The sequence below is a fragment of the Heptranchias perlo genome, chromosome 7 (genome assembly GCF_035084215.1).
Source record: "Heptranchias perlo isolate sHepPer1 chromosome 7, sHepPer1.hap1, whole genome shotgun sequence".
Lineage (NCBI taxonomy): Eukaryota > Metazoa > Chordata > Chondrichthyes > Hexanchiformes > Hexanchidae > Heptranchias > Heptranchias perlo.
This window is the reverse complement of record NC_090331.1, coordinates 31,542,314-31,554,857: the sequence shown is the minus strand read 5'-3', so window position 1 is coordinate 31,554,857 and position 12,544 is coordinate 31,542,314. Positions and strand designations below refer to the sequence as shown.

The window sequence follows — 12,544 nt, the reverse complement described above, 5'->3', positions numbered from 1 at the left end:
AGATAACTGTTATTTTATCCTTTTCTACCCCCTTCCCAAGTAATTTTAATTGAGTGCCTTCTTTTGACTCTGCAGATCTCATTAATGGAGCACAAGAACAGTGTGAATTGCCTCCTATGGATGGCTTCCCTCACTGTGAGAGCAAATTGAAGGTAAACCAAAAACCACTTCGAGAATTTGTTCTATTTCCAATACTTTACTTTAACATTTGCAGACTTAATTCATCTTATAATTTTCACCCAAATTTTCTCCATCCTTTTTCCCCCACGTTTCCTCAATTGCTGAGTCGTGTTTTGGATATACTTCCATGGGGGCTAGCCACCTAAGAAACTAGGCATGTGTGAGCCCTGACAGTAGCGCATCACAGCCAAGACTGATCTGGTTCTTTTCCAGTGTCAACGCACATGTACTTTACAACAGATGTCACTAAATAGCGAGCAGGAACATGCACCAAGGCTTAATTATTGCGTACAATCATTGGAAAAAAGATTTCATATGCTGTTATTAAATGTATTGCAAATTGCTATTGCAAAAGGCCAGAATGAGTTCATGAGATACCTTAAAATGTAACATCGCTTTGTGCAACATCTGCCTGTGATTTTTGGCAAGAACCCATTAAATGAGACCATTGAAGTTGGTCCCAAGCTGCACAAGTGTGCCCAACCAGTCAGCTTTCAACATTTTTCGGCACCAGATTGTCAGAAGCCTTAAGGGCTCAAAACTGGCACCCATATGAGCCAAGTTTGTCAGCCTCTCCAAATTTTCCCACACACAGGTTGTACCAAAATTAGTGATAAATCTGCTCTACCTGACTTATACAATTCCCTTAGTTTCTCCTCTGCCTACCAGCCTATTCCACAAGATTTCCCCTCTTTTGGTTGCTATCAAGGATGCAATAAAGCAGCTCATTTCTACGTAACCAAATCTTTCTCTGTGTGCTCCTTCAGTTCTGATTCCCATAATACTGAAGAAGGTTCAAATAGAGAGTAACCCATTTCTGCTCAGAAATTTTGGTTCTCTGATATCCTGAAGTTGAACAGAGTCCATTGCTGCTTCCTTGCTTGTCACATGGTTCTCTTTCTATCTTGGTGAAGCTTGGATCTTTCTCTTAATTTTAGTTCATGTTTACGTGTCATTCATACCTGCCTTCCCTTCTGCCCCCTGAGGTCAGATGTAGTTAAGGGTGAGGGTTTATATACTGAGTTTGAGGAAGATCATCTGAACAGGATGGCTCTGAAACATAGAGGAGGTCTTAAAGGCCAGCATCTCTTACCAATTTATGTCAGTGGCTTGGGTTTAGAAGCTCAATACAACCTCTTTAAATCGGCAGATGGTATCAAATTAGAAGGTGGTAACTACAAAATGAATTTGATAAAATAAGTAGCAGACAAAATTTAATGCAGCTATATAAAATATTCCATAGCAAGAAAAAAAATGGGTGAAATATGTACTCCATGAATCATTTTGAAATAGCTGTGGTTAAAGTTGAGAGATGTAGCAAAGTAAGTTGACTTGACCAGTCACTATAGCAGAAATAAATATTGCAAATAGAATGCTGAACTATTTAACCAAACGGACCATAAATTTGGAGGTTGTGCTTAAACTGTAGTGTTCTGGTTGGATACATTGAGTACTGTGACCAGTACTGTTCACTGAGAAAGGGGGTGACATTCAAACTGGAGGTGGTGCAGAGAAGAGCCACAGACTCTTTAGCATCCAAAAGAAAAGAACAACTTGCAAGGCACTAAAGAGAAAAAAAGAACTTGCATTTAAAGAGTGCCTTTCACAACGTCAGGTCCAAATTACTTTGCAGTCAATGAAGTACTTTTGAAATGTAGTCACTATGATAATGTAGGAAATGCAGCAGCCAATATGCATTTCTCAAGAGCAATGAAATAAATGACCAGATCATCTGTGTTGGGTGTTGGTTGAGGGATTAATGTTGGCTAGATCACTGGGAGAATCTCCTGCTCTTCTTCAAATATTGCCGTGGAATCTTTGACGTCCATCGAGAGGGTAGACGGAGTCTCGGTTTAATGTCTCATCCAAAAAAGACGATTATTCCTTATCTTACATCACTTTTGTGGATCAGTCCTAACTCTCTCTACCTTTTGACAGTGTCTACCCTTGTCTTGTGATCTAGGTAAACTTTCAGTATCATGCCTGGGGAAATGAACAGCAAACCCTGTTTGGTAATCGCTTTTTGGTACTGGATGTTGGGTTTATATAGGATATTGTCATTTATCCCTTTAACCTATGTGGAAGTATTATAGGATATTGTCCTACATCCTTTACCTCTAATACAAGTACGAGGACCAGGAAACATTGAAACGTCTTTATTCAATCACATCAATAATATAGTAAAGCACAACTCCTTACATACAGTGCCCATGAGATTGGTACCGATTATATAACTCGTGCAGAGGACTAATCATCAGAAGTTTGCAAGCGTGTCATCTTAACTACTTACACTAGCCTCAGCAAGACTAGGTCGAAGTCCCAAAGAAACTCTGGTGTGTTGTATCTTTTATAGGGTTAATCACGTAGGACAAATGTGGGTACAGTGGGTCATTAGGTTCTTTGTGTATGCTGTTGATACGTAAACTCGTTTAATGGTTAGATTAGCTACTATCATTTGTTGCACATGCCCAGTAATGTCTTAGGTTGTTTATTACACTCTGGACATCCACATACATGAGTGCTCATTATTGCTCTCTAGCCTTCAAAGTCTTGTCTCTTCCAAGTCCTATACAAAAGGAACTTATACCCTAGACTCCCTTACGTTTTCTTGACTGACTTACCGTTTGGCAATTATATTCCTTATCTCTTCTGATGAATGGTTAATGAAATGTCTACTATACTGCAGGTCAGACCGTATACTATTGCAACCACTGCAGAATCAGCCTTTAATATGTGTGTATATATTTTATATTAAAGAAAGCTTATTACGGCTATTTAACCTGGTACGCCTATACTCACACTGAATTACCTTGTCTCCACTTTAGTCTTCAAAAGTAGTAGAGCATCACATCAGACTTCATGTTTATGTTCAAAATATTGCGCAGATTTATTAAACAATGAACAAGTGAATTATCTAACTCTTATATATTTATAGTAGGAAGTCTCTATCTAATTCCTTGTGTAGACAATAAAATTATAGGTCTAAAAACATAATTTACAAAGGATCAGGTTAGTTCTTAAATACACACAGTATTTCTCCTTTCTTTCTGAACTTTCAAACTGTTGGTTCTTTTTAACCTATCTCCTGTTCACTTCTATCAAATTTCAAAATTGTCCCTTTCTAGGAATTTTCTAACTGCCTATGTGAACTGATTAAATAATCTGTCCTCCACCATTTTTTTCACCCTTTTCCCTGACTCTCCTCCTCTTTATAAGCTGTCATTTGTAACATCTGGTTCTGTCTCCACAGATGTTGCCTGACTTGCTGAGTGTTGCCAGCACTTTCTGTTTCTATTTCAGATTTCCAGCATCTGCAGTATTTTGCTTTTTGTTCGATCACAAAATTTGTATATATTTGAAAATTGTATGTTAGAGACTCCCTCAAGCCTGTAACCAGGAAGACTACAACACACTTTGAAACCTTGTATCGGGATAGGCTTGATGCAAAACTTTCTACTTGGGAAGTTTTAACAGCCAGCTAAAGCCACTGACTAAATTTTAAAGAGTTAGCGGCCTACACAAAAATAATCACAATCAATGGATTACTGTCATGAAGGCAAATAACACAATCGATTTGTATACAGCAAGATCCGCACAAACAAGAAATGAATGAATAACCAGATAATTTCTGGTGATGTTGGCCAGGATACCAAGAGAACTACCCCACGCTATGGGATCTTTTGCGTCTACTTGAATAAGTAGTCAGGAGCTCAGTTTAACAGCCCATTTGAAAATGCAGTACTACACCGGAGTAAAACCCTAGATTATGTGTTCCAAGTCTATGGTGGGATTTGAACACAGAACTTTTGATTCAAGACAAGAAAAGAATTCTGAGGAAATACTGGAGTATGGTATTTCAACCTTATAAGAAAATAACATATATGATCTAGAAAGGTAATTCTAGAACACAACTTCAAATTAAACAGCAAGTAGGACCTGGGTACAAGTTCAAACTAGTAAATGACAAATTTAGGAATTTGTGTATACAGTGATCAGTCAGGAATTACTTCAGTGATCAACATGCAAGGTGGACCTCCTTGTAGGGTAAATGGAGACAAAAACCCAAAACTTTTTTTCAGAAAAAGCTGGATGTTGGGGAGGGTTAGGTTCTTTATAGATTGTTGACCTAGGATGGGTCTGTTGGTTGTCTTATCCATATCTTGTGGCTGGCAAGTAATCTAATGTTTAACGGAACTAAAAGATGTGAGTTGCAGAACAAAAATGAAGTTGGCTCATACTTTTAACAAGAATTTCCCTACTGAATGTTTATTCTACATATAGATCAAACTTGTGTATTTATTATGTTTCTTGTTTTGCAGTGGATGAAGACTATGTGGCGGTCAGATCCTTGCTATGCCAGCTACGGCGTGGATGGGTCCATATGCTCATTTTTTATTTACCTCAGTGAGGTCAGTGGCAGTATGCCTAAATTAAGTGAAATGTGGCTTTTGTTCTTTTCTAGGCTAATGAATTCTACATAATATAAGGCATGCATGTGCAATTGTTTGTAGATAATTTAGAATTTGAGAAATATAGCACAGAATCAGGGTTCCTGCCTCCCCCATTTTGGACTTCTCTTAAAAGGTTCAAGTTGATGATTTGATTGTTGTAAGTATGTATAACTTTATACAGGTTTTACATGCCATTAAAAATGTGCATCTCATCATTTGGTTTTTCATACTTAATACACATTGATTTGTATTTTGTAGTTGAGATTAATCTGCATTCTGGACTATTTCTGTACAGCAGCAATTTTCAAACTTGTGTGTGAGAGATCCCTTGTAGATATCAGCACACACCAAGGAACTCACCTGCAAATATTGACGCACTTCTGGAGACCCATCTTGCGCATGACTATTTCAGTTATCTAAAGGAAAATGGTGCTGTAATTGTAGATTTTTTTAGTAGTTTCCAGCAACAGATATAGTGTTCTGGTATGTCAAAACAAAATTGAGAATCAATAGATATGACAACAAGAAAGGGAGTAAATGAATTGAATGACCTTCATACTGCTTAATAGAAGACTTTGATATGAAAAATTATTGTAATGATGCAGAGACATAAAAAGGAGAAAAGAATGTGCAAATAGTGAAGTGTGATCAGAGTTCTACACAAACAAAAGGTGAGAAAAAAGGGAAGTTGCAAATGTAAGTTTTGTAAAGGAAAGATGTTTCCACCTTGTGTATATACTCATTAACGTACTGTAGACAATTGTTTAAATTTGATCACTTTTAGTGTGTATTTCTCCTTCTTGAACTTTTTTGAGTCACCTAGTAGTGGAAAGTTGGTCCTTGTGGATTTGTTGCAGGTATTTCACAATGTTGAACTTCAGTTTTGGCCTTAGACTTTTTTTAATTGAAGAATCTTACTGTTTGTTTGGTGTACTGAGATGTGGAATAAAGCTAAAATTGCTGTTCGTGCTGAAAATGTCCGAAGTTTCCATTTGTACGTTACATTTAAACTAAGCGCCTACTGTTTTCACATGCAGCTATCTCATCCTTTTAAAAATAAGTTTCAAAGAATCGACTGTGTCTGGTTTTTTTTCTTATTTCTCAACTATGTTTCTCATGCATTTCTTTTCTCCTTGGGGATAGGTTGAAAATTGGTGTCCTCCTCTGCCATGGAGAGCAAAAAGTCCTCGGGAAGAGACAGACCTACAGACTTTGGTTAGTATTGATTAAATGGATCTGGGACCTAACTTGCTAACATAATGCACTATACTATATTGCTTTATAATCCTGTTATGTTGTCTGGTTGCGATGCTCACACTGGCCACTAACAGAGCTCTACTTACAACTCGAGAGGTGGTGCCAGTGGTGGAATATCTTGGAAGTTGAAAGGTGGCAGTGGAATGGAAACTTGGCCTTCAAAACTGTTTGAGTTTTGATGGCTGATAATGGGATCAGGTTGGAGTCGGTGTCCAATGTTAGATAGGTAGCAAGAGTTTAGCTACCTGCTGGGCCAAGTTACATGGTATGAAAAAGTAGCGATGACTGGGATTCCAATAAGTGTCGTTTAAGAATAACTAAAATGTGTGTTAGGGGGAAGACGGCAAGGTCAACTCAACGTTTCATGATAATGTTTGGCATTTTTGTCTTAGATCAACTCTATAGATTTATCTTAAATACAGAGTATTCTAGGTCTGAAATTATGGGGAAAGAATTAAGTATTGGAGTTGGATGGACTCAAGATATGAATTTAGTTCAGATTTTGTTTCAAGGGAAACATCCTCCCTGCATCCAGTCTGTCTAGCCCTGTTAGAATTTTATATGTTTCAATGAGATCCCCTCTCGTTCTTCTAAACTCGAGTGAATGCAGGCCGAGTCGACCCAATTTCTCCTCATATGACAGTCCTGCCATCCCAGGAATCAGTCTTGTGAACCTTCGCTGGACTCCCTCTATGGCAAGTATATCCTTTCTTAGGTAAGGAGACCAAAACTGCACACAATACTCCAGGTGTGGGCTCACCAAAGCCCTGTATAACTGCAGTAAGACATCCTTGCTCCTGTACTCAAATCCTCTTGCAATGAAGGCCAACATATCATTTGCCTTCCTAACTGCTTGCTGCACAATTATCCACATTATACTGCATCTGCCATGTATTTGCTCACTCACTCAACTTGTCTAAATCACCTTGAAGCCTCTTTGCATCCTCCGCACAACTCACAATCCCACCTAGTTTTGTGTCGTCAGCAAACTTGGAAATACTGCATTTGGTTCCCTCATTCAAATCATTGATATATGTTGTGAATAGCTGGGGCCCAAACACTGATCCCTGTGGTACCCCACTAGTCACTGCCCGCCACCCCGAAAAAGACCCATTTATTCCTACTCTGTTTCCTATCTGTTAACCAATTTTCAATCCATGCCAGTATATTACCCCCAATCCCATGTGCTTTAATTTTGCACACTAACCTCTTATGTGGGACTTTATCAAAGGCCTTCGGAAAATCCAAATAAACCACATCCTCATCTATTCTACCAGTTACATTCTCAAAAAAAACTCTAGTAGGTTTGTCAAACATGATTTCCCTTTCATAAATCCATGCTGACTTTGTCTAATCCCATTGATATTTTCTAAGTGTCCTGTTATCACACCCTTTATAATAGACTCTAGCATTTTCCCTACTACTGATGTCAGGCTAACCAGTCTGTAGTTCCCTGTTTTCTTTCTCCCTCCTTTTTTAAATAGTGGGGTTACATTTGCCACCCTCCAATCTGCAGGAACTGTTCCATAATCTATAGAATTTTGGAAGATGACAACTAATGCATCCACTATATCCATGGCTCCCCCTTTTAGTACTCTGACATGCAGATTATCAGGTCCTGGGTATTTATCGGCTTTCAGTCCCATTAATTTCTCCAGCACTTTTTTACTAATACTAGTTTCCTTTAATTCCTCCTTCTCACTAGTCCCTTGGTTCCCTAGCATTTCTGGGAAGTTATTTGTGTCCTCTTCCGGGAAGACAGAAGCAAAGTATTTGTTTAATTGCTCTGCCATTTCCCTGTTCGCCATTATAAATTCTCCCGTTTCTGACTTTAAGGGACCTACATTTGTCTTCAATAATCTTTTTTTCTTTTTACATACTTGTAGAAGCTTTTATAGTCCACTTTTATGTTCCTTGCAAGTTTACTCTCATACTCTATTTTTCCCCTGTTAATCAATCTCCTGATCCTATTTTGCTGAATTCTAAACTGCTCCCAATCTTCAGGCTTGCTACTTTTTCTGGCAACTTTATATGACTGCTCTTTGGATCTAATACTATCCTTAATTTCTTTTGTTAGCCATGGTTGGGCTTAATTTCCTTTTGTGTTTTTGTGCCGGAAAGGAATGTATAATTGTTGCAATCGTTCCTTAAATGATAGCCATTGCCTATCCGCTGTCATGCCTTTTAATGAAGCTTCCCAATATATCATGGTCAACTCACTCCTCATAACTTCGTAGTTTCCTTTGTTTAGATTTAGGACCTTAGTTTCGGATTGGACTACTTCACTTTCCATCTTAATGAAGAATTCTACCATGTTATGGTCACTCTTCTCTAAAGGACGCCGCACAACTAGATTATTAATTAACCCCTTCTCATTGCACAATACCCAATCTAGGATAGCTTGTTCCCTGGTTGGCTCTTCAACGTACTGGTCTAAAAAAACCATCTCGTGCACACTACAGGAGTTCATCCTCCACAGTATTATTGTTAATTTGGTTTGGTCAGTCTATATGTAGATTTAAGTCACCCATGATTACTGTAGTACCCTTGTTACATGTATCTCTAATTTCCTGTTTGATCCCATTCCCTACATTATCGCTACTGTTTGGAGGCCTATAGACAACTCCCACCAGTGTTTTCTGCTCCTTGGTGCTTCTTAACTCCACCCAGACTGATTCTACATCTTGATTTTCTGAGCCAATATCCTTTCTCACTATTGCTGAGGGTGCGTCTGTAAAGGAAGGAGAAATGACGACGGACCAGGGTGCGTCTGTAAAGGAAGGAGAAATGACGACGGACCAGGGTGCGTCTGTAAAGGAAGGAGAAATGACGACGGACCAGGGTGCGTCTGTAAAGGAAGGAGAAATGACGACGGACCAGGGTGCGTCTGTAAAGGAAGGAGCAATGACGACGGACCAGGGTGCGTCTGTAAAGGAAGGAGAAATGACGACGGACCAGGGTGCGTCTGTAAAGGAAGGAGAAATGACGACGGACCAGGGTGCGTCTGTAAAGGAAGGAGAAATGACGACGGACCAGGGTGCGTCTGTAAAGGAAGGAGAAATGACGACGGACCAGGGTGCGTCTGTAAAGGAAGGAGAAATGACGACGGACCAGGGTGCGTCTGTAAAGGAAGGAGAAATGACGACGGACCAGGGTGCGTCTGTAAAGGAAGGAGAAATGACGACGGACCAGGGTGCGTCTGTAAAGGAAGGAGAAATGACGACGGACCAGGGTGCGTCTGTAAAGGAAGGAGAAATGACGACGGACCAGGGTGCGTCTGTAAAGGAAGGAGAAATGACGACGGACCAGGGTGCGTCTGTAAAGGAAGGAGAAATGACGACGGACCAGGGTGCGTCTGTAAAGGAAGGAGAAATGACGACGGACCAGGGTGCGTCTGTAAAGGAAGGAGAAATGACGACGGACCAGGGTGCGTCTGTAAAGGAAGGAGAAATGACGACGGACCAGGGTGCGTCTGTAAAGGAAGGAGAAATGACGACGGACCAGGGTGCGTCTGTAAAGGAAGGAGAAATGACGACGGACCAGGGTGCGTCTGTAAAGGAAGGAGAAATGACGACGGACCAGGGTGCGTCTGTAAAGGAAGGAGAAATGACGACGGACCAGGGTGCGTCTGTAAAGGAAGGAGAAATGACGACGGACCAGGGTGCGTCTGTAAAGGAAGGAGAAATGACGACGGACCAGGGTGCGTCTGTAAAGGAAGGAGAAATGACGACGGACCAGGGTGCGTCTGTAAAGGAAGGAGAAATGACGACGGACCAGGGTGTAACTAGCAGGGTAGAGAAGGGGTATCCAGGGGATGTAGTATATTTGGATTTTCAAAAGGCATTCGATAAGGTGCCACACAAGAGGTTGTTACACAAGGTTAGGGCTTGTGGGACTGGGAGTAATATATTAGCATGGATTGAAGATTGGTTAATGGACAGAAAACAGAGTAGGAATAAATTGGTCATTTTCAGGTTGGCAGGTTGTAACTAGGGGGGTGCTGCAGGGATCGGTGCTTGGGCCTCAGCTATTTACAATCTATATTAATGACCTAGATGAAGGGACCGAGTGTCATGTATCCAAGTTTGCTGACGATACAAAGCTAGGTGGGAAAGTAAGCGGTGAGGAGAGCACAAAGAATCTGCAAAGGGATATGAACAGGTTAAGTGGGGCAAGAAGGTGGCAGATGGAGTATAACATGGAGAAATGTGAAGTTATTCACTTTGGTAGGAATAATAGAAAAATGGAATTTTTTAAATGATAAACTATTAAATGTCGGTGTTCAGACAGATTTGGGTGACCTTGTACACGAAACACAAAGTTAACATGCAGGTACAGCAAGCAGTTAGGAAGGCGAATAGCATGTTGGCCTTTATTGCAAGGGGTTGGAGTACAAGAGTAAGAAAGTCTTGCTACAATTGTATAGGGCTTTGATGAGACCACACCTGGAGTGCTGTGTGCAGTTTTGGTCTCCTTACCTATGGAAAGATGTACTTAGAGGCGGTGCAACGAAGGTTCACTAGATTAATTCCTGGGATGAGAGGGTTGTCCTATGAGGAAAGATTGAGTAAAATGGGCTTATACTCTTGAGTTTAGAAGAATGAGAGATTATCTCATTAAAACATATAAGATTCTAAGAGGGCTTGATAGGGTAGATGCTCGGAGGATGTTTCCCCTGGCTGGAGAGTCTAGAAATAGGGGGTTATGGTCTCGAGGTAAGGGGTCAGCCATTTAGGACTGAGATGAGGAGGAATTTCTTCACTGAGGGTTGTGAATCTTTGGAATTCTCTACCCCAGAGGGCTGTGGATGCTCAGTCGTTGACTATATTCAAGACTGAGATGGATAAATTTTTGGACTGTAGGGGCATCAAGGGATATGGGGATCGGGCGGGAAAGTGGAGTTGATGTCCAAGATCAGCCATGATCTTATTGAATGGCGGAGAAGACTCGAGATGCTGTATGGCCTACTCCTGCTCCTAATTCTTATGTTCTTGCAGCACTGGAAAGGGATGATGTAGTTGAGGGGGTCAAAGATATAATCTATTTGGTTAGAATTAAGGAATAATAGAGGAGCTATTACACTACTGGATGTATACTATAGTCCACCAAATAGTGGGAAGGAGGTAGAGGAGCAAATTTGCAGGCATATTACAGAAGGATGCAAGAACTATAGAGTAGTTTTTTTTATTCGTTCATGGGATGTGGGCATTGCTAGCAAGGCCAGCATTTATTGCCCATCCCTAATTGCCCTTGAGAAGGTGGTGGTGAGCCGCCTTTTTGCACCACTGCAGTCCATGTGGTGAAGGTTCTCCCACAGTGCTGTTAGGTAGGGAGTTCCAGGATTTTGACTCAGCGACGACGAAGGAACGGCGATATATTTCCAAGTCAGGATGGTGTGTGACTTGGAGGGGAACGTGCAGGTGGTGTTCCCATGTGCCTGCTGCCCTTGTCCTTCTAGGTGGTAGAGATCGCGGGTTTGGGAGGTGCTGTCGAAGAAGCCTTGGCGAGTTGCTGCAGTGCATCCTGTAAATGGTACACACTGCAGCCACGGTGTGCCGGTGGTGAAGGGAGTGAATGTTTCGGGTGGTGGATGGGGTGCCAATCAAACGGGCTGCTTTGTCCTGGAAGGTCGAGCTTCTTGAGTGTTGTTGGAGCTGCACACATCTGGGGAAGTGGAGAGTATTCCATCGTACTCCTGACTTGTGTCTTGTAGATGGTGGAAAGGCTTTGGGGAGTCAGGAGGTGAGTCTCTCGCTGCAGAATACCCAGCCTCTGACCTGCTCTTGTAGTCACAGTATTTATGTGGCTGGTCCAGTTAAGTTTCTGGTCAATGGTGACCCCCCCCCAGGATGTTGATGGTGGGGGATTCAGCAATGGTAATGCCGTTGAATGTCAAGGGGAGGTGGTTAGACTCCCTTCTTGGAGATGGACATTGCCTGGCACCTGTCTGGTGCGAATATTACTTGCCACTTATGAGCCCAAGCCTGGATGTTGTCCAGGTCTTGCTGCATGCGGGCATGGACTGCTTCATTATCTGAGGGGTAGTGATAATGGACTTCAATTATCCCGATATAGACTAGGATAGTAACAGTGTAAAGGGCGAGGAGGAGGAGAAGGAATTCTTGAAATGTGTGCAAGAGAACTTTCTTGATCAGTGTTTTTTTTTTGCAGCCCAATGTGGAAGGAAGCAATGCTGGGTCTAGTTCTGCAGAATGAAGGGGGGCAAATGTAGCAAGTTTCAGTCGAGAAACATTTGGGAGCAGTGACATCAGGTTTAGAATAGTTATGGAAAAGGACAAGGAATAATCAAGCATAAATATACTTAACTGGAGGAGGGCTACTTTCAGTGAGTTACAAAGGGAGCTTGCTTTGGTGGATTGGAATCAGAAATTGTTAGGCAAAACAATAATTGAAAAATGGGAGGCCTTCAAAGAGGAGATGGTTCGGGTACAGAGTAGACACATTCCCACGAGGGGGAAAGGATGGGCATCCAAAGCTAGAGCTCCCTGGATGACTAAAGATATAGAAATTAAAATGAAACCGAAAAAGGAGGCATATGATCAATGTAAGATTCATAATATAGTAGAGAACAAAGCTGTATACAGAAAGTACAGAGGAGATCTAACAAAAGGAAACAAGAGGAGCAAAGAGAGAGT

At 41.2% G+C, this 12,544-nt stretch overlaps 1 protein-coding gene across 2 annotated transcripts in view; it reads left to right on the top strand.

Moving 5' to 3' along the window:
• Window positions 1–12,544, top strand: part of mgat5 (alpha-1,6-mannosylglycoprotein 6-beta-N-acetylglucosaminyltransferase) — a 135,771-nt gene that overhangs the window by 53,619 nt on the left and 69,608 nt on the right. For both annotated transcript variants that reach the window (XM_067987255.1, XM_067987254.1), the window contains exons 4-6: window positions 76–152; window positions 4,500–4,589; window positions 5,775–5,846. In XM_067987255.1, coding sequence (XP_067843356.1) covers window positions 76–152; window positions 4,500–4,589; window positions 5,775–5,846 — 239 coding nt within the window. The remainder of the gene's footprint in view (window positions 1–75; window positions 153–4,499; window positions 4,590–5,774; window positions 5,847–12,544) is intronic.